The sequence below is a fragment of the Callithrix jacchus genome, chromosome 10 (assembly GCF_049354715.1).
Source record: "Callithrix jacchus isolate 240 chromosome 10, calJac240_pri, whole genome shotgun sequence".
Taxonomy (NCBI): domain Eukaryota; kingdom Metazoa; phylum Chordata; class Mammalia; order Primates; family Cebidae; genus Callithrix; species Callithrix jacchus.
Window position 1 is genome coordinate 98,520,980 of NC_133511.1, and position 21,200 is coordinate 98,542,179.

The window sequence follows — 21,200 nt, forward strand, 5'->3', positions numbered from 1 at the left end:
TATAAACTTCATCTTACAGAAAAATCATTAAATTATTGAAGTGCTTACATTGATAAACCATGCATTTTCACAAAATTAAAATGTAGAGTAATTCTTCTCTTAAAATGTTTCATTTCACCAGACACTCAAAATATCCTATGAAAAACTAAGTTAACATTTCTGTATTTTCATATACTCCCATTCATATTAGTTTGTAAGTAGGAATAAAAAGAAAAATGAGTTCTAAATAAATGACACAGGAGGCAATAAATTGACACATGACAAGTAAATAAAAGGCTAAAGCACTCCAATACCATTGAAACTGTTTTAATGTTGTTGCAACTCCAAAATGCAACAATCATCAGCTTGTAAAAGACCCAAATTTCAAAAATTCATTTTAATTACTCCTTCATACCTATTTTACAAAATAAAGGTTAGACACATTTAAATCCTCCTTGTCCTAGTTGGCTATGATCCTAACTTGTTTTTTTATCACTACAGTGTATGCTGCAATTCTCATCAGATGCTGATATAAGAAAAAATAAAATAAAATAGTAACCTCTGCTTCAATGTACAGTTTCCAGAATCTGCCAGAACTGGGGAACTGGGCAACAAGGCGTTCGTAAGTCTTCCGTGCTTTGTCTATAGGTTGATTCTAAAATTGAAAACCAATAAACAGCATTTACAATGTTAGGATTATGAAAATATTATTCACTGCAGAACCAAGTAGTGTGATTGGACCCATAGAGAAGGAAATGTAATCCTATATCACTAAACCTGTGCCTCTCGAATGAGAATGCTCCAAGCATCAAGGTCATATGGATTCTCTTCTAATTTCTTTTCCGCTTTCTTCACCTTCTCTGGGACATACTCAGCTGCCTGGAGAAAAAAAAAACAATGGTGAACTAAAGTTACTGTTTTAAAAATCTCAGGCCTAAGTTAATTCAAGAACAGTAAAGTCCTCGGATACAATGTCACATTACAAAGCATAAAACTATCATCATATAAAAGAGAACTGTGTTTTCCAGAACCTATGTGTACAATCGTCCTTCCTTATCTGTGGGTTCTGCATCCTTAAATTCAACCAAGGGTGGACTGAAAATACTCAGGGGAAAAAAACACAGCAGTATCTATATTAAACATGTATAGCCTTTGTATTAATCGTTATTTCCTAAACAACACAACATAACAACTATTTACATGGCATTTATATGATGTTATTATAAATCAATCTAGAGATGATTTAAGTATCTGGGAGGACATATGGAAGTTATATGCAAATACTACATTATTTTATATAAAAGACATGAGCATGGATGGACTCTGGTATCTAAAAGGGTATCCTGGCAACAATCCCCTACAGATACTGAGGGACGATCATATTTGTAATCAGAAGTAATTTGCATAAAAATAAGACAAGTGATCAAATATTTTTTATTCAAACAATTTTTTTTGTATTAAATACTATAAAACAGCAGTTCTCAAGTTTTATGGTCTCAGGACCCTTCTACACTCTTTAAGAACCACAAAGAGATTTTATGTGGGTTATATCAATATTTATCATATTAGAAATTAAAACAAAAAAATTTAAATATAATTTCATTTACAAATAAAACTTTTTACAAGTTAATTTTTCTTTACAAAAAATAACTTAAAATTCAGTAAAAAGAATGCCTCTTTTTACATTATTTATAAGTCCATTCAATATTTGACTTTTAAAAAGGCAGCTGAATTATCACATCTGCTTCCGCATTCAATCTGCTGCCCTATCAGATCATGGAAATGCTGAAAAATTCCACTGTACACCCATGAGAGATTAGGAGTAAAAAAGGGCAAATAATGTCTTAAATTTATTATGAGACAGGCTGAACTCACAGATCCTCCGAAAGTCCTTAGGAACCCTTGGGGTTCCTGGACCCATTCTGAAAAACACTGCTGATAAAACATTCATCCCCCACCACAAAGAAAACGCATAGAACAACATGAAAAAAAAATTTTTTTTTTTTTTTGAGACGGAGTTTCGCTCTCGTTACCCAGGCTGGAGTGCAATGGCGCGATCTCGGCTCACCGCAACCTCCTCCTCCTGGGTTCAGGCAATTCTCCTGCCTCAGCCTCTCGAGTAGCTGGGATTACAGGCACGGGCCACCATGCCCAGCTAATTTTTTGTATCTTTAGTAGAGACGGGGTTTCACCATGTTGACGAGGATGGTCTTGATCTCTTGACCTCATGATCCACCCGCCTCGGCCTCCCAAAGTGCTGGGATTACAGGCTTGAGCCACCGCGCCCGGCCCCAAAATCTTCTATCAATGTAAAAGAATTTTTAAAACACAATTCACAATTGTATATACAACATAATGAAAACTATAAAATCTTAAAGAGATTTTAAAAATATATTCAAATGCTTAGACTGGTCATCCTTGGAAGATGAGTAGCAGAATTGCAGGCCGATTTTTTTTTCTCCTTTTCTTTCAATATTCCCCAAATCCTTTAGTAAAGCAGTTTTACTTTTATTATGGAAGTTTAATCTTAAAAAAATGCCTAAAATAGTAGCTAGCACTTGATGAAAATAATAAAAGTATTAATTCTCAAATTATTGTTCAGAATACTACTGTGTACCACAAAAAGCAATGCTCAAATGAGCCAGATAAATGTTAATTTATACAGGCCAGGTGTGGTGGGTCACATCTTTAATCCCAGCACTTTGGGAGGCCAAGGCAGGCAGATCACTTCAGGCCAGGAGTTCAAGACCAGCATGGCCAATGTGGTGAAACTCCAAACTAGAAAAGTTAGCTGGACATGGTGGTGTGTGCCTATTATCCCAGCTATCTGGAAGGCTAAGGCACAAGAATTGCTTGAACCCAGAAAGCAGAGGTTACTGTGAGCGAGACTGCACCACTGCACTCCAGCCTGGGTGACAGAGCCACACACTGTCTTAAAAAATAAAAAAGTTAATTTATATAAAGTTTTGTTTTGTCTTTTTTCAAGGTCATCTTGAAATCTATAACAGCAACATATATTGATAATATGCAAGCATAGAGAACAGCAACATATATAGATAATATCCAAGCATAGAGAGGGAAGAACTGCCCTATTACTTTTCTCCCCCACCACCCTTTTTTTTTTTAAGTGAAATTAGTATTTCATGAAACAATTCAGTCAAAACATCAGTTTAGAAAAATTATAAAAAAAGTCATCTGTTCAGATTTTTTTAATTACCTAGGGGAAATAAACTCTTCTCTCTGAAACAAATTAGCTTGCACTACTGGTAAGCAGTCACTTATTTAGGAAATAGACATGTTGACTACTGTAATTCGAATTAAAATTAGGATGCTTTCTTAACATACAAGAACTTTTTGAATAAATTGCTCAAAGAACGAAAGCTGGAAAAGTTTATAAGGGACTACTGCCTCTACCCACATATTAAACTACAGTTTGTTAATGGTGACAAACCAATCACTGGACCAGTGATTGGCTCAGAAAGAACAGCAAATGGAAAATCTGCAAATAATAAAGGTGGCATTTTCAAATCAGAATGGTGGATTGTTCAATAAATGGGTTTGGAATAACTATACAGTCATCTGTTAGAATAACTGTGAAATCAATTTTATCAAATAAAGTTGAATTCCTACTTTACTCTTTCTACCAAAATAAACTTAAGAGAGATAAGATGTAAATGTTAAAAACAAAACACAAGACAGAAACTAGAGGAGAATACAGTGAAATGCATTTTTGCATAGGAAAAGTTCTTCAGAAGCCTTTTGGGAGGCCAAGGTAGGAGGACTGCTTGAGCTCAGAAGTTCTTTTAGACCAGACTAGGCAACATGGCAAAACCCCATCTCTACCTAAATACAAAAATTAGCCAGGTGTGTGGCAGTCTAAGGTACTTGGGAGGCTGAGGTGGGAGGACTGCTTGAGCCCGGGAGGGAGAAGTTGCAGTGAGTCGAGACTGCCGCCATTGCACTCCAGCCTGGGTGACAGAGTCAGACCCGGTCTTAAAAAAAAAAAAAGCCTTTAGACAGGTGCAGTGGCTCATGCCTGTAATCCCAGCACTCTGGAAGGCCAAGGTGGGTGGATCACCTGAGGTCAGAAGTTCGAGACCAGCCTGGCCAATATGGCAAAAGCCCATCTCTACTAAAAATACAAAAAATTAGCCAGGCGTGGTGACAAGTGCCTGTAACCCCAGCTACTCGAGAGGCTGAGTCAGGAGAATCACTTGAACCCAGGAGGCTGCAGTGAGCCGAGATTGTGCCATTGCACTCCAGCCTGGGCAATAAGAGTGAAACTCTGCCTCAAACAAAAACAAAACAAAACAAAAAACAGCCTTTAAAGAGTAAACTTATATGGTAAGTTAAAATTTGCGCATGAGAAAAGTACCAAAATCAAAAGACAAATGTAAAAAAAACCCTCCAACACATGACAAATACACTAAATTACAATCAATAAAACACCAGTGGTTCAAAAACAAAATGCAGGCAGATACAGAGGCTCACACCTGCAATCTCAGCACTCTGAGGCTAGGGCAGGAGGACTGTTTGAGCCCAGGAATTTGAGACTAGCCTGGGCAATATGGTGAAACCCTGTCTCTATAAAAAATACAAAGAATTAGCTGAGCATGGTGGCATGAGTCTGTGGTCCCACCTACTTGGGAGGCTGAGGTGGGAGGATCACCTGAGCCCAGGAGGTTGAGCCATGATTGCACCACTGCTCTCCAACCTGGGTGACAGAGTAAGACTATGTGTCAGAAAAAGAATTTTTTTTAATAAAAATTTTAAAAATTAAAAAATGGGCAAAGCATATGAACAGTTTATAGAACAATTAACTTTTTAAACACTCAAAAGAAATGTAAATATAAACCAGAAAACAGAGATCCAACATTTTATAATTAAATTGCACTGGTGGGGGTAAGCAGAAAAAGATATTCTCATAATGTCAGCAAAGGCAAGTAGAAATTGATCAATGTTTAATATAAATGTCTGATTCTGAATTCCACTTCTATTAACACCCTACTGCACGTGTACACAAAAAGATGTAATGAAAATCAGCTGCCAGACTGTAGTTACACAAGACTGAAAATAAATTATTAAATAACTATGTATAGCCAGATGTGGTGGTACCCACCTATAGTCCCAGCTACTCAGGAGGCTAAGGTAGAAAGATTGCACCCCAGGAGTTCGAGGCTGCAGTGAGCTGTAATCACACCACTATACTCTACCCTAGGTAACAGAATAAAACCCTGTCTCTTTGTGTTAAAATAAAATAGGCCGGGTGCGGTGGCTCAAGCCTGTAATCCCAGTACTTTGGGAGGCTGAGGCGGGTGGATCATGAGGTCAACAGATCGAGACCACCTGGTCAACATGGTGAAACTTCGTCTCTACTAAAAATAAAAAAAAATTAGCTGGGCATGGTGGCGCGTGCCTGTAATCCCAGCTACTCAGGACGCTGAGGCAGGAGAATTGCCTGAACCCAGGAGGCGGAGGTTGTGGTGAGCCAAAATCGCGCCATTACACTCCAGCCTGGGTAACAAGAGTGAAACTCCATCTAAAAAATAAAAATAAAATATAAAATAAAATAAATAAATATATGAAAGGACCAGTTAAATTATGGCATTTGTAGTCACTTTAAGAAAAAAAGGCGCTGGGCACAGTGGCTCACACCTATGACCCCAGCACTTTGGGAGGCCAAGGCGGGTGGATCATGAGGTCAGGAGATCAAGACCATCCTGCCCAACATGGTGAAACCCTGTCTCCACTAAAAATATAAAAATTAGCTGGACACAGTGGTGGGCGCCTGTAATCCCAGCTACTCAGGAGGCTGAGGCAGGAGAATCACTTGAACCTGGGAAGCAGAGTTTGCAGTGAGCAGAGGTCAGGCCACTGCACTCCAGTCTGGTGACAGAGCAAGATTCCATCTCGGGGGGAGGCGGGGGGGGAAGGCATGGCAAGTAGCCACATGGAAATCTCCATAATATTAGGTTAAAAAGAAAATGATGGTGAGAAGAGAGATATGCAAACAACACATACACTTACTCTGTCATATACCCTTCTGGTTTGTTTGAATTTTTCTTATTCACCTGAGAAATATTCCCTCAATGCCTAGTATGTGTTAGACATTGTAGTGGCCCTTGAGATACACAACAAAATAAAGAATTCTTTCAAAGGGTTTACTTCTTGAAAATAAAATAAATTTTTGGCCAGGCATAGTAGCTCATGCCTGTAATCCTAGCACTTTGAAAGGTCAAGGCATGAGGACTGGTTGAGGACAGGAGTTCAAGAGCAGCTGGGCAACATAGTGAGACCCCCTCTCTACAAAAAAATTTTTTAGCCAGGCATGGAGGTGTATACCTGCAGCTCTAGCTAATAGGGAGGCTGAGGCAGGAGGACTTCTTGAGACCAGATGTTCAAGACCAGCCTGAGCAACATGGTAAGACTGTGTCTCTACCAAAACAAAACAAAACAAAAACAACTTAGCCAGGCATGGCGGTAGGCACCTGTAGTCCTAGCTACTTGGGAAGCTGAGGCAGGAGGATTGCTTGAGCCCAGGAGTTCAAGGTTGCAGTGAGCTAAAATTGTGCCACTGTACTCCAGCCTGGGTGACAGCAAGACACCAGCTCTTAAAAAAAAAAGGGGGGGGGTCCACTCGAGGTGGCTTACACCTGAAATCCCAGCACTTTGGGAGGCTGAGACGGGCAGATCACAAGGTCGGTAGCTTGAGATCAGCCTGGACAACATAGTGAAATCCCACCTCTACTAAAAACACAAAAATCAGCCAGGCATGGTGGCACGTGCCTGTAGTCCCGGCTACTCGGGAGGCTGAGGCAGGAGCATCACTTGAAACCGGGAAGCGGAGGTTGTAGGGAGCCAAGATAGCGCCACTGCACTTCAGCATGGCCAACAGAGGGAGACTGTCTCAAAAAAAAAAAAAAAGAGAGAGAAAGAAATTTTAAGTAAACTAGAATTTCAGTCCTGAAATACTGACTACGAAATGATAACAATTAAGAAGTAAAACTGATATGGGAGCCAAAAAACAGTTCATCTATACTTGAAACAAGGATTAGCTTTGGAAAAATGCCAGGGGACGGGGCAGACAAAGAATCTTACAAGGTATGAACTGTCAATTTATTTTAGCCTTTCAGTACCATCGAAGAATAAATCTGATAAATCTCAAATTTGTTACTAAAATATATGGTTGTTTTTCTCTTGGTACTGAGATTTGTGATTTTTTGCCCTCTGAAAGAAGGAAAGGATTGTAGACAAGCAGAATCGCTACCAAGGTTTATTGCTATAATTGTTTTTACTCTTGTTAGTAAGGTCAATTTTGCACTTAGGAGAGGGCTATTTAAGTTACTTTACAGTGTTCACAGGTATTCTGGAGCTCAAGACTCACTTGCTGAAATTAACCTACCAAATTAGATAACGTATACCATATAATCTATAAAAGAACAGAGAAACACAGAAGATAGAATCTGATCTGCTATCTGACCAAGCATAATCACAGTAAGATGTATACATTTCTCCTTAATACATCAAATGAGCCACCCCTTTAGTGATTCTCAATCTTGATCTGCATTAGAATCACCTCACGGAAGAAGATTTTAAAAAGATATTCAAGCCTCACCCTCAATCAACTAAACCTGAATCTCTAGGAATGTACATACCATCAATGTTTTTAAAAAACTTTTCAATTCTAACATGCAGCAGTCCTAGTTGAAAACCATGGCTGGCCAGACACAGTGGCTCTGCCTGTAATTCCAACTTTGGGAGGCTGAGGCGGGTGGATCACTTCAGGTCAGGGATTCAAGACCAGCCTGACAAACATGGTGACACCCCGTCTCTACTAAAAATACAAAAAATCAGCTGGGTATGAATGCGGCTGAAGTGGGAGAATCTCTTGAACCTGGGAGGCAGAGGTTGCAGTGAGCAGAGACTGTGTCACTGTACTCCAGCCTGGGTAACAGAGTGAGACTCCAAAAAAAAAAAAAGAAAGAGAAAAAGAAAACAAACAATGGCTCTCTAGTTGCTCCTTTCTTTGGTGCCACAGAACCTTTCTGCAGTCTACTGAAGTCTATGAGACTTTTCTCAGAACAATTTAAATACATAAATTTTTGAGGGATTTCCAGGAAAACAAAAGTTTGTGTGTATATGCATGTTGTTGCTGTTGCTGTTTTTTTAAAAAAGACAGGCTCTCTCTCTACATTGCTGGCCTAGAGCTCCTGGGCTGCAGTGATCCTCCTGCCTCAGCCTCCCAAGTAGCTGGGACTACAGTAGTGCACCACAACTCCTTGCTTTTTTTTTTTTTTTTTTTTTTTTGAGAGAGAGTCTCACTCTGTAGCCCAGGCTGGAGTGCAGTGGCGGCGATTTCAGCTCACTGCAACCTCCACCTCTGGGGTCCCAGTTCAAGCAATTCACCTGCCTCAACCTCCCAAGTAGCTGGGATTATAAGAATGTGCCATCACACCCAGCTAATTTTTGTGTTTTTGGTAGCGACTGGGTTTCACCATGTTGTCCAGGATGGTCTTCAACTCCTGACCTCGTGATCCACCCACCTCGGCCTCCCAAAGTGCTGGGATTTTAGAAGTGAGCTACTGTGCCAAGCCACTCCAAAGTTTTTTATAGTAATATATACTTAATACATGAAATAACAAGCTCTAGGGGGCCAATTCACTACATGAGCAATGACTGCTGGTATTAACACTATTACCTCGGTAAACAAGTGGTTAGTGAAATAGTGTTTTCCCCCATCCAATTTAACAGAATCCCTAAAATCCTAACCAGATACCTGAGGAATTAGCAGAAGTATCAGCTACATCAAAATCCAGCTTTTACTTTTGAAATAACAACCTATAATCCCAATATCATTCTTCAGGAGATGTAAATGGGGAACAGGAGGGGGACTCTAAATCAAAGGAGTAGAGCAAAAACTGGACTAGTTATCAAGGCATATATATTACCAATGACTTAATTTTATCTTCTCTGTGAATAACACAACAATGTACAACTGGTTAAAACAAAGAAGGTAGGGGCCAGGCACAGTGGCTCACGCTTATAATCCCAGCCCTTTGGGAGGCTCAGGCAGGTGGATTACTTGAGCTCAGGAGTTGGAGATCAGCCTGGCAACATGGCAAAACCCCATCTCTACAAAAATTAGCTAGGTGTGGTGGCAGGCATCTGTAACCCCAGCTATTTGGGAGGCTGAGGTGGGAGGATGGATTGAGCCTAGAAGGTGTTGGTTGCAGTGAACCAAGATCACACACCACTGCACTCCAACCTGGGAACAGGGCCAGGCCCTGTCTCCAAAAAAAAAAAGTTTGAAACTAGGGTAAGCGTATTACCTGTTTAACCTTTTATAATTTCTTTTTCAGTACTGGCTTTACTGAGAAGTGATTCACATACAATTCACCCATCTAAAGTATATAGGTCAATTGTTTTTATTTTTGAATATATTCAAGTTTACAGAACCATCACAAATTTAAAACATTTTATCACCTCCCCCCCCACAAAAATCTGTACCTCCCATTTCTCTCCAATCCCTGAGCCCTAGGCAACTACTAATCTACTTTGTCTCTATTTAATCATAAATAAAATATGATTATATTTAATGTAATCATACAATATGTGTTCTTTTTGTTTCTAGCTTTCTTTTTTCTTTGAGACAGGGTCTCACTCTGTTACCCAGGCTGAAATGCAGTGGCACAATCATAGCCCACTGCAGCCTCAACCTCCCGGGCTTAATCAATCCTCCCACCTAGGCCTCCTGATAATGGGACTACAGGCATGTGCCACCATGCCCAGCTAATTTTTATATACATATTTTTTAATAGAGATGGGGTTTTGCTATATTGTTCAGGCCGGTCTCGAACTCCTGGGCTCAAGCAATCCACCTGCCTCAGCCTCTCAAAGTATTGGGATTACAGCTGTGAGCCACCATAACTGGCCTTGTTTTTGGCTTTCAGTTAGCATGTTTTCAAAGTTCATGTTTTTGCATATATTAAGTACTTTTCTTCTGACAATATTCCATTATGTGCGTATGCTACATTTAATTTATTCATGGATCAGCTGATGGACCTTGGACTGTTTCCAATTTTGGCTATTACTAATAACATTACTATGAACCTTAGCGTTTAAGATTTCTTTGTGGAGTTCATTTTGTGTGTTTTCCTTTTTCTTGAATATACACTTACAAATGGAATTGCTCAGTAATGTAGTAACTCTATGTTTAATATTCTGAAGAACTACCAGACTTTTTTTTTTTGAGACAGTCTCTTTCTGTCACCTAGGCTGGAGTGCAGTGGCGCAACCTTGGCTCACTGCAACCTCTACCTCCGGGTTTCAAGCGATTCTCTTGCATCAGCCTTCTGAGTGTCTGGGATTACAGGTGTGTGCCACCATGCCTGGCTAATTTTTTTTGCTATTTTTAGTAGAGACTGGGTTTCACCATGTTAGCCAGGATGGTCTTGATCTCCTGACCTCATGATCCACCCACCTCAGCCTACCAAAGTGCTCTGGGATTACTGGCGTAAGCCACTGCACCAGGCCAGAACTACCAGACTTCAAGGGGGCTGTACTATTTTACACTTCCAGTGTATAAAGTGTTCTAATTTCTCCATATCCTTACCAACATTTGATATTACCTGTCTTTTTGATTACAGTCATCCTAGTGGGTGTGAAGTGATATCTCATTGTTGTTTTGAGTTACATTTCTCTGATGGCTATAGAAGAAGTAGAGCAGCTTTTCATTTTCTTATTGGCCATTTGTACATCTTTGGAGATACATCTGTTGAAATATTTTACCCATTTAAAAACTGGACTTATCAACAGTTTGAGACCAGCCTGGCCAACACGGTTAAAACCCAATCTCTACTAAAGACACAAAAAACTAGCTGGGTGTGGTGGCAGGCACCTGTAATCCCACCTACTCAGGAGGCTAAGGTGAGAGGATCCCTTGAGCCTGGGAGGCAGAGGTTGCACTGAGCCAAGATTGTGCCACCGTACTGCAGTCTGGGCAACAGAGCAAGACTATGTCTCAAAAAAATAATAAATGAAGTAAAAACTGGATGTATTATTATTACTTTTTAGAGGTAGAGTTTTGCTATGTTGCTCAGGCTGGACTTGAACTCCTGCCTCAGCCTCCCAAGTAGCTGGGACTACAGGCGTGCACAACTGCACCTGGCTGGGTTTTTTCATTAATGAATGTTACATGTTAGAGTTATAAGTCCCTTATCAGACATGATTTGCAAAAATTTTCTCCTATTCTGTGGGTTGGCTTGCTACGTTCTGTGTTTAACCTTCCGTTATGTGAAGCTAACTCACTCAGAGAAATAGAACTTACGATCTTGGCTTCACAGGCACCATGTACTATTCTAACTATTCTCAAACTTTTTGTAAAGGACTGCTTTATACTCTTATAAACTGAGATACCCAAAGGAATTCAATCAGTACTTAATTAGAAATTAAAACAAAAAATTATTTAATTCATTTAAAATACATTCCTTAAATGTCAATATAAATATTTTACCAAAAGAAAATTTCTTAAAAAAAAAAAAAAAAAGGTAAAAAGAAATGCACCATTACATTTTCAAGATCTTTTAAATGTCTGGTTGAATAGAAGACATTTGCTTCTTTCAATCAGTTACAATATATTGTTTTAGATGAAGAAATTTCAGCCTCACAGTTATGTAGTTGGAAAAGGAAGTAAAGACTATTTTTAATAGCTTTTACATATAATTGTAGATAGGTGATGTAGCCTCTCAAAAGCTCCATGCGTTATGCTTTATTGAAACTCCTAGCCACGTTCTTTCTATATAAGCCCATAACTTTTATTAGGAGGTTGTTAATTCGAGGGTGGGATAAGAGGTGATTATTAGGAGGTTGTTAATTCGAGGGTAGGATGAGAGGTGACAGACACTATCACATTAGTGACTGAAATAATAATATAATTTAAGGCTGGGTGCAGTGGCTAACACCTGTAATCCTAGCACTTCCAGAGGCTGAAGCGGGAGGAGTCCTTGAGCCCAGGAGGTTGAGGCTGTGGTGAGCCATGATCACACCAAGGCACTCCACACACTCCAGCCTGGGCAACAGAATGAGACATAGTCTCAAAAAGAAAAAAAAAGAAGAAGAAAGATAATTCTCTCTTTCTAAGTAGGGATCAGTTAAAGTGATAACACAGAAGTATGAATACAAGGGTGAGAAAGACGGAAGACTGAAAGATTTAGGATCATGTAAACTTTTCACTATGACTGAAAGAATAAGGAGAGCTGAGTCTCAATCCTGGTTTTATGACCATTTCTCACTATTCAGGGTAATAACTAAATATAGTGGGGGTGGGGAGCATGTGGGCAGGAAAAGTCAGTAAAATGCCATCCTCAAATATCTGCCATTTCCCCCCCTCCACTTATTTATCAAGAACGTATTTTAAAACAACTTCTAAGGTCCAGGTAAACTCTGTGGTTTGCAAGCTTTTACTCATATAAAAACCACTGTGGTACCTGTTTCAAATGGAGATTCTCAGCTCCACTTACAGTTGGGTTTGAAATTGGAGTCTAGGTGTCTATGCTTTTATAAAACACCTAATTATGACACAAATGGGCCATGGACTCCACTTTAAGAAATATGTACCACCTCACCTAACTGTTCCACAAATGTTTTCCAATGTCATGCTTCATTAAAAATAAGGTGGCAACAAACTTGTCATTCCAAGTGAATTTTTCCCTAAAATATAAAGAAAACTGCATATACTATATATATGAAGTCTTAAGACTCTCTCTGTGGTTAAATTTTTTCCAAAATTAAAAGTAGAGCTGAGTAGCATTCTGTAAGACTTTCTTTTTTCTTAAGACGAAGTCTCACTCTGCCACCCAGGAGGGAGTGCAGTGACCGGATCTTGGCTCATTGCAACCACTGCCTCCTGGGTTCAAGCGATTCTCCTGCCTCAGCCTCCCAAGTAGCTGGGATTACAGGCCTGCACCACCATGCCCAGCTAATGTTTGTATTGTTAGTAGAGATGGGGTTTTACCATGCTGGCCAGGCTGGTCTCCTGATTTCAAGTGATCCACCAGCCTCAGCCTCCCAAAATGCTGGGATTATAGGTGTGAGCCATTGCACCTGGCTGAGACTTCAGTAACTTAATTGATTCCATTCATATGCCTAGAGAATAAAGTACTAAAGCCTGACGGTGGTTGACACCTATAATCCCAGCACTCTGGGAGGCCAAGGCTGGTGAATCACCTGAGGTCAGGAGTTTGAAACCAGCCTGGCCAACAAGGTGAAACCCTGTCTGTTTAAAAAAAAAAGGGGGGGGAGGGAGAGGGAGGGAGGGGGAGGGGGAGGGGGAGGGGGAGAGAGAGAGAGAGAGAGAGAGAGAGAGAGAGAGAGAGAGAGAGAGAGAGAGGGGGAGAGAATAAAGGACTATACGTGACACGAGACCTGACATTAGGACCAGATGTCAGCTTAGTTGTGCTCCTTTACCAATACAACCAAACGCTACTCCATGTTTGTTGTGAATGAAACTGAACACATATCCTCCAATATAAAACAAAAATAATCCCTTCAGATCTTCCAGAGATTAAAAATCTAAACATACAAACAACTCAAAAACTGGAAAAAAAAAAAAAAAATCTTGGCTTAACATACGGGTTCAAATAATTATATTTACCATTATCTGCTTAGTGAACTTGCATATTCATCCCCTGGGAAACAAAATATAAATTAAAATCTTAACCTTTTGGAATTTAAAAGATGAGACTTCTTTCAAATATGAGTAATCCAGACTTAATTCACTAAATAAACTAAGCCAAACATTAGAAAAACATTAATTAGGACACATAGCTTTGCCCTTCTGATTTTATTCAATATTTACTATATATCCTAAGTTGTCCATTAATCTAAAAATAGTTTAAACAACTGCCAACCCAAATCCCCTTTTTAGCCCAATTCTCACACCATTACTAACTGTTCAACAAAACAAAACAAAACAAAACAAAACAAAACAAAATTCGCAAGTAGGTCCTATCTAAAAAGAAAGATTTAGAGACATGGTAGAAAAGCTTTAAAATCACTGTCACTAAATCGAAGTTTTATTAAAAAAAAAAAGCTTCAAATAATCAATTGGTATGTGCAATTGTCCAATTAATAGGTAAAAACATCCAAATATAGATTTTGCCCTTCTGAAGGTCTATTGGGATGTCAACACCTACATTCCCTGAAATAATGTTGAAGGAATGCAATATTGCCCAACATAGTACCTTTCTGTTGTATTACTAAGGAAAATCCAACTCTTAGGCTGGGTGCAGTGGCTCACGCCTGTAATCTCAGCACTTTGGGAGGCCAAGGTAGGCAGATCATGAGGTCAGGAGTTTGAGACCAGCCTGACCAAGATGGTGAAACCCATCTCTACTAAAAATACAAAAATTAGCCAGGTGTGGTGGCACATGCCTGTAATCCTAGCTACTTAGGAGGCTAAGGCAGGAGAATTGGTTGAATACTGGAGGCGGAGGTTGCAGTGAGCAGAGATCATGCCACTGCACTCCAGCCTGGGTTGCAGAGCTAGACTCTGTCTCAAAACAAAAATCTCTCATTCTTTAAGCACAGAGCTCTTAGGAATAACTGTTCCCAAATAGAATATTTGATATGCTCCAGCTTCCTAAGAAATATCAACAATAAAGATCAAATCAATTTGCCTGCCCAAAACTGTTACACCAAATAAGTATCACTAATAGGAAGGAGAAAACTAGGAAAAGCTGTTAGAGAAATATTTTGGAAAAAAAAAAAAGTCCAAAAAACACATTGTCCAGGCTCTTTCTATGCCTCTTACAACACCTACACATATGCACCTTCACTAAAATTGTTGGGCAATACTGTTACTTCTAAATAGCTTTTAAGTACCAATGGTTACCTAACAAAATAAACCAGGTTTCAGGTTTCAATACTGTGGGTGTTTCAACTTTTTATTTCCTTATTAATAAGTTATAGAACACATACTCCTCGTATTATCTTCCCAAAATCATTTTTCACTAAAAACACAAATTTATAAGCCTAAATGTTCCTTTGTTAAGAACTGCGGGCAATTAATTTGTGCTTCCTGGAGTCATGTACTATTTCCAAGCTGAGGATCATTTTGCTTGTACTTTAGGCCCTCCTAATTCTAGAATAGGCTAGATGTTTCAAACGTGAAATATGGGCCAGGTGCGGTGGCTCATGCCTATAATCCTAGTACTTTGGGAGGCCGAGGCGGGCAAATCAGGAGGTCGGGAATTCGAGACCAGCCTGACCAACGTGGTGAAGCACCATCTCTACTAAATAAATACAAAAAATTAGCTGAGCATAGTGTCGGGTGCCTGTAATTCCGGCTACATTGGAAGCTGAGGCAGGAAAATCACTTGAACCCAGGAGGCAGAGGTTGCAGTAAGCTGAGATCGCTCCACTGCACTCCAGACCAGGTGACAGAGTGAGACTCCAACTTGAAAAAAAAAAAAAAAAAAAGTGAAATATGGCAGGACTCAGATCTCAACAGTTTGGGATCAAACTGTAATCTCAACAGTTTGGGAGGCTGAGGCAGGAGGATTACCTGAGTCCAGGAGTTCAAGACCAGCCTGGGAAACAGTGAGACCTCGTAGTAAATAGTAAATAATTTTTTTAAAGTGAAATATTATTTATAAGAGTAGAAAAACAAAATTTTGGGGCCTTAAGGGTTCACGTGAATTGAAGAGGCCAGTTAGCCAGGCATAGTGGTGTCCCAGCTACTTGGGAGGTTGAGGCAGGAGAACCACTTGAACCCGGGAGGCAGAGGTTGCAGTGAGCCAAGATCATGCCACTACAATCCAGCCTGGGCAACAGAGCAAGACTCTGTCTCAAAACAAAAACAAAAAACAAATGGATGTGGCCACTTTCCTCTTCTTCCTCTTATCCAACAAAACTTTTAAGAGTCAACCGCACTCTGGAAAACAGATTGGGGGAAAGAACCATCCACTCATGCCCCAAACATTACTATGCACCTGTCTTCCGAATAGTTTAAATTATTTGAGAAATTTATAAAGTACTGCATATATACAGCCTAGATGCAAACTTAATCTATTCACTTACTGAATACCTTTAAGTATCAAAGCATTATTTCTTAGGTCTTTTTAAGATGTAAAGACAAATAAGGCCATCTCTTCAATTCAAGAAGCTCAAAACCCAATGGAAGAACTCTAAGTAACAGTATATTAAATGCTGTAAGAAGAGTAGTACACCAGGTTAAATGAACCTAAGAATGAGATCAAAAGTTGAATCAAACACTTAAAAAAAAAACCATGAAATGAATAATACAGCCATAATTACACACAGAATTCATATATGTTAGGGGGGTAAACCTATATGCAAATAGTTTTATCACCATTAAACTGGCAAAAACAGTAAGCAAGGAACTTCAGAAGAGTATCATTGAACACTATAAGGTAATTTCAATAGCTTTCTACATGCAAAATTGAACTCCTTACTAGAGTTAAAAAAAAAAAAAAGATCACAGCAGTAAACCTTAGCAATGATTTTGCTTGTCTGCAACCATTTCCCTCTGTTGGGAGGCACAATCACAAATCTTAGCACCAGGAGAGAAATGACTATCCATATAGTAACAAATTTAAGATATTATCAGGTTTATTCTTCAAATTTGAACTTCAATGCTACTAAAAGGCTAAATCTACACCTGTATCTGGCAGGACTCTTTCTCCACCCCATTCCTTTGCATTTTTCCAAAGAAAATCCATGATTCAGAGTGTTTTTTTTTCTTATTTTTTAGTTTCATTGAGTTTCTTTTTTTTGAGACGGAGTTTCGCTCTTGTTACCCAGGTTGGAGTGCAATGGCGCGATCTCGGCTCACCGCAACCTCCGCCTCCTGGGTTCAGGCAATTCTCCTGCCTCAGCCTCCTGAGTAGCTGGGATTACAGGCACGCGCCACCGTGCCCAGCTAATTTTTTGTATTTTTAGTAGAGATGGGGTTTCACTATGTTGACCAGGATGGTCTTGATCTCTTGACCTCGTGTTCCACCCGCCTCGGGCTCCCAAAGTGCTGGGATTACAGGCGTGAGCCACCACGCCCGGCGAGTTTCTTTTTCTCATCCATGATTTCAGGTTATTTTGGATGCTCTCTTCCAGATTTTCACTATTGTCTTAAGCAGCAAGCAATGGACAGCTGATTCATATTTTCAATCAGTAACTTCTTAAAGTATCATTTAATGACTATTTTAGTTGAAGCTGAATACAATATCTAGGGTTTACTTCAAAGTAATGGGGGTGGGAGAAGCAAATGAAGTCATGCAAGAAACAAGATTAGCCATAAACTGAAGCTCTATGACAGGTACTTCATATATTATACTATTCCTTTATGTTTGAAATGTATTGTTAAAAAGTTAAAGAAAAGGCTATATGAAGAAGACTTCCTTGTTGATAATTGGATGTCAAAACTGTCTTTTAGACTGAAGGAAAAGATATAGGAGCCACCAAAAAGGTTTGGACAAGTTGATTGTGCAAAAGGAAAATGGCTATCACTGATATTAACACACTAAGAGAAATCCATGAATCCATAGCTACACTTAAACTTTAGGGAGTAAAAAACGTCTTTTTTGCAGAAAAGTATGAGCCAGTGAACAGAAACAGATGAATAGAATTATGGGTTTTTTAAAATACAAAAACAAAACACAAAACCACCATTTGCTACTTTCAATGTAATAGCTGATTTAGTCAAGGTTTATAAATTGATAACTAGGTATAAGGTGATTAAGGAACACCCTATCAACTCACAGATTATTAACTGCAAAGGGGAACATGACCCTTAATGAAAAGATCACTCAAATCACGTGATCAAACGTAACCGTCCTAATAGAACCCAGAAGTGCCTGCTACTGAATAATATAATGTTAAGTATTCTATCCAAAATTACTTAACACAAATACGAAGGCTGAGTATAGACCTAACTGTAAAGTTTTCAGGAAATCCAGAAGATGAATGACATCATCAACTCCCAACCCAAACCAAAGCAAGCAAGCAAACAACAAAAAACCAAATACACCCAGAAAAGCATAAAGTGTCCTTGATTCTTCAAATAGACAATAGCCCCAGGGGAGGAGAAGAATGGAGGGACTACTTAAGAGACATAACCAAATGATTCAATATGTAAATCTAGACTCAATTCTGGTTAAGAAAAAAAAAAAAAAAAAGAATCACATTTTTGGGACAAGTGGGGAAATTTGAATATGGACTAGATTTTAGAAATATTATTTTCTTGAGTGGGAAAATGGGATGGTGAGACTATGTAACATTTTGCTCTTACTTATATGAGAATGCTGAACTATTTGGGGCTGCAGTATGTGTCAACATACTTTCAAATAAATATGCATGGACCAGGCATGCCAGCTTGTGCCTGTCTATAATCCCAATGCTTTGGGACACGAGGTGGGTGGATCGCTTGAGCCCAGGAGTTCGAGACCAGGCTGGACAACATGGAGAATTCCTGTCTCTACAAAAAAAATATAAAAATTAGGCCGGGCATGGTAGCTCACACCTGCAATTTCCAGGACTTTGGAAGGCCGACGCCAGTAGATCACTTACTTAAGGTAAGGAGTTTGAGACCAGCCTGGGCAACGTGACAAAACCCCATCTTTACTTAAAATACAAAAATTAGCTGTGTATGGTGGCAGACACCTGTAATCCCAGCTACTTGGGAGGCTAAGGCAGGGGAATTGCTTGAACCCGGCAGATGGAGGCTACAGTGAGATGAGATCGCACCACTGCACTCCAGTATGGGAGACAGAACAAGACTCTGTCTCCAAAAAAAAAAAAAAAAATTAGTTGGGCATGGTGGCATGTGCCTGTAGTCCCAGCTACTCAGGAGGCTGAGGCCAAAGAGGTCACATAGCTGGGGTGAGCTGTGATGTGCCACAGCACTCCAACCTGAGTGACAGAGACGATGTTCTCATCAATTAGCATGGAGAGATAAAGCAAATATGGCAAGGCTTTCAACTGTTGATTCCAGGTGAAGAGTTGTCCTACAGGTGTTCTTTGCACTTTGCTTTCAACTTTTCTCTATGTTCTTCTAAACTTTGCACAATAAAACCTTTGGGGGAAATTATTTTTCTGTAAATTGTCACCACCGTCTGTCCCACTGAAACACTAGAGTTTTAAAACATTCAGGAGGTCATGGTAATATTTCTGTGTCTTTACAATTTTAGATAAATCTTAAGAGTTAACAATGAATTTCAGAAACTTTCAATGAAACCTCAGTTTATCACTCCTTCACTTTCAGATGACAAATACTAGATTAGAAATGGGGTAAACAGTTTTGGTATAATAATCTTAAGACTTTGCATGCTTGGGCATGCAAGCAGTATGTATAATGTAAATAGTGGGAAGATTTCTGGACTGAAACCAGTCCTCGAGCAAACAGAACAATTTAGTCAAACTTAGCCGACATAATGAAATCTTAGTCTTACACGACTTATGCAATAGGTACACTCCTATTTTGCCTCATCTCGGTCACCCTCCAATAACATCTTCTACGTTATAAGCTAGGGAACTTGAAAAATGAAAACCTAAGTGCATGTCGTTGCTATGGCAATGGGAAATTTCAGGAAATTGAGACTGCAGGCTACCTAGCCTCCATTTTAGAAACTGTATTTATCTAAACACACCAGGACTTAGATCGAAAAACAAATTTAATGGCATCTTTCATAACTATTTAGCTTCCTCTCTCACAGTAAAAGGCAAATACTATCCTACAAAATTCTGAATACAAAGAGCAAAAGAAACAAATCACACTGATCTAAAAGTCTGAACTTTAAAATATTTGCCACACATATTTTAAAATATTTGTCACTCATATTTACTACTAAAACAGATAGTTTTATTTACAGTGGCCAAAACAGACTTCTCATTTTCAACTTATCATATACCGGCAATGCTTCTGCAGCTGGAAAAGCGAAAATGTGTCTAAAAGGGAGAAAAGGAAGAAAACGAAAGAAAGCCACAAAATTCCCAAAACCTCACTGTAACTGCTTCTTTCTTCACTCGCTCTAATAATCTTATTTCTCAATATTAGCTTTGTCTCAAATATTTCTCAAACTAGTAACCTATTTCTGGGTACAGTATATTTGGCGGGGTGAAAGAAACACTTGTTAAGTTTTTCTAAAACGGCGGGTGGGTGTTAAAATAATCAATTCCTATCCAATCTAATACCAAAACGATATCAAAGGAAAGCATCCCAACCGTAGCAGTCCCATGAATTTAAACAGGACGAATCAGCCTACCGGCTATTGTCTAAATCAAGTATTTGTTCGTATTCATGCCTAAGACAGAGAAGTAAAAAAACATTAAAGTCTTAGTCAGATTTTGCTCCCGACTCCCACTACTCTTCTATACCCTGTCCCCCAGGTTCACTAGACCCGATTCCTTCCTCAGGCGAACATGTCTGGAGCAGTCGGAGGAACAGACGTGGAGAAGAGGTCGCCACGAGGCCCCACCACTCTCCTTCCTCACCTGCTCCGTGGCTCCGTCTCCTGACATGGCCTCAGCTGATTACAACGTGCGCACTGACCGTCGATGGGAAGCTAAAAAAGAAAAATTAAACTAAAAACCACCCCCAAACCGGTAAAGTTAACCCCTGCCCAGCAGAGCCAGACCGCCAACACCAATCGCCACCGCCCACTCAGATATGAATTAAAATGGCTGCGCCCCTGCCGGCCGAGGAGGGGGTGTGTGGCTTCCCGCATTAAGTTCCGGGGCAGTGGGCGGGGCTAATTTCGCGACTCGTTTGTTATTCTGAGCGTGCAGACGCAGCGAGCTCCTGAGGGCGGGCCCAATTCCCGGGCTGACGTCACCGCCTCGGCTTGGAGAGGCTGCTGCTGAACCGGCTGCAACCGGCTGGAAGGCGGGAAGTTCTCTCCCTCGGAGGCTCGCGCGCTTTTCGGAATTAAGTTACAAAGCTTTAGAGCCTGGCTCCTCACTGTTGAAGCTTGATTGCTAGTCAGCAATGCTAAGCGTTAAATGCCCCTTATATTTAGGGGATAAGGAATCCGTGGAGGTATTCTCTGGTCTCAGCTCATGCTTTTTACATTTCTAGGGGATGGGAGGGATAGATCAAGCCCACGTTAATTTTTACTGCCACCATCTACTCTTGTGTAGAAAGCTTTGAAGTCTGTGAGACCTGGGTTTTCAGCTCAGCATCTCAGCATGGTTCCTTGACTGCAAAGTGGATA

The 21,200-nt window shown here is 39.8% G+C and overlaps 1 protein-coding gene across 1 annotated transcript in view; it reads right to left on the reverse strand.

Moving 5' to 3' along the window:
* Positions 1-20,663, reverse strand: part of CSTF3 (cleavage stimulation factor subunit 3) — a 77,880-nt gene extending 57,217 nt beyond the window's left edge. Inside the window, exons 1-3 of the mRNA XM_002755150.5 lie at positions 20,482-20,663; positions 757-858; positions 539-634 (exon numbers count right to left, since the gene is read on the reverse strand). Of these exons, the coding sequence (XP_002755196.1) occupies positions 539-634; positions 757-858; positions 20,482-20,508 (225 nt within the window). The 5' untranslated portion in view covers positions 20,509-20,663. The remainder of the gene's footprint in view (positions 1-538; positions 635-756; positions 859-20,481) is intronic.
* Between the last annotated feature and the right edge of the window lie 537 nt (positions 20,664-21,200).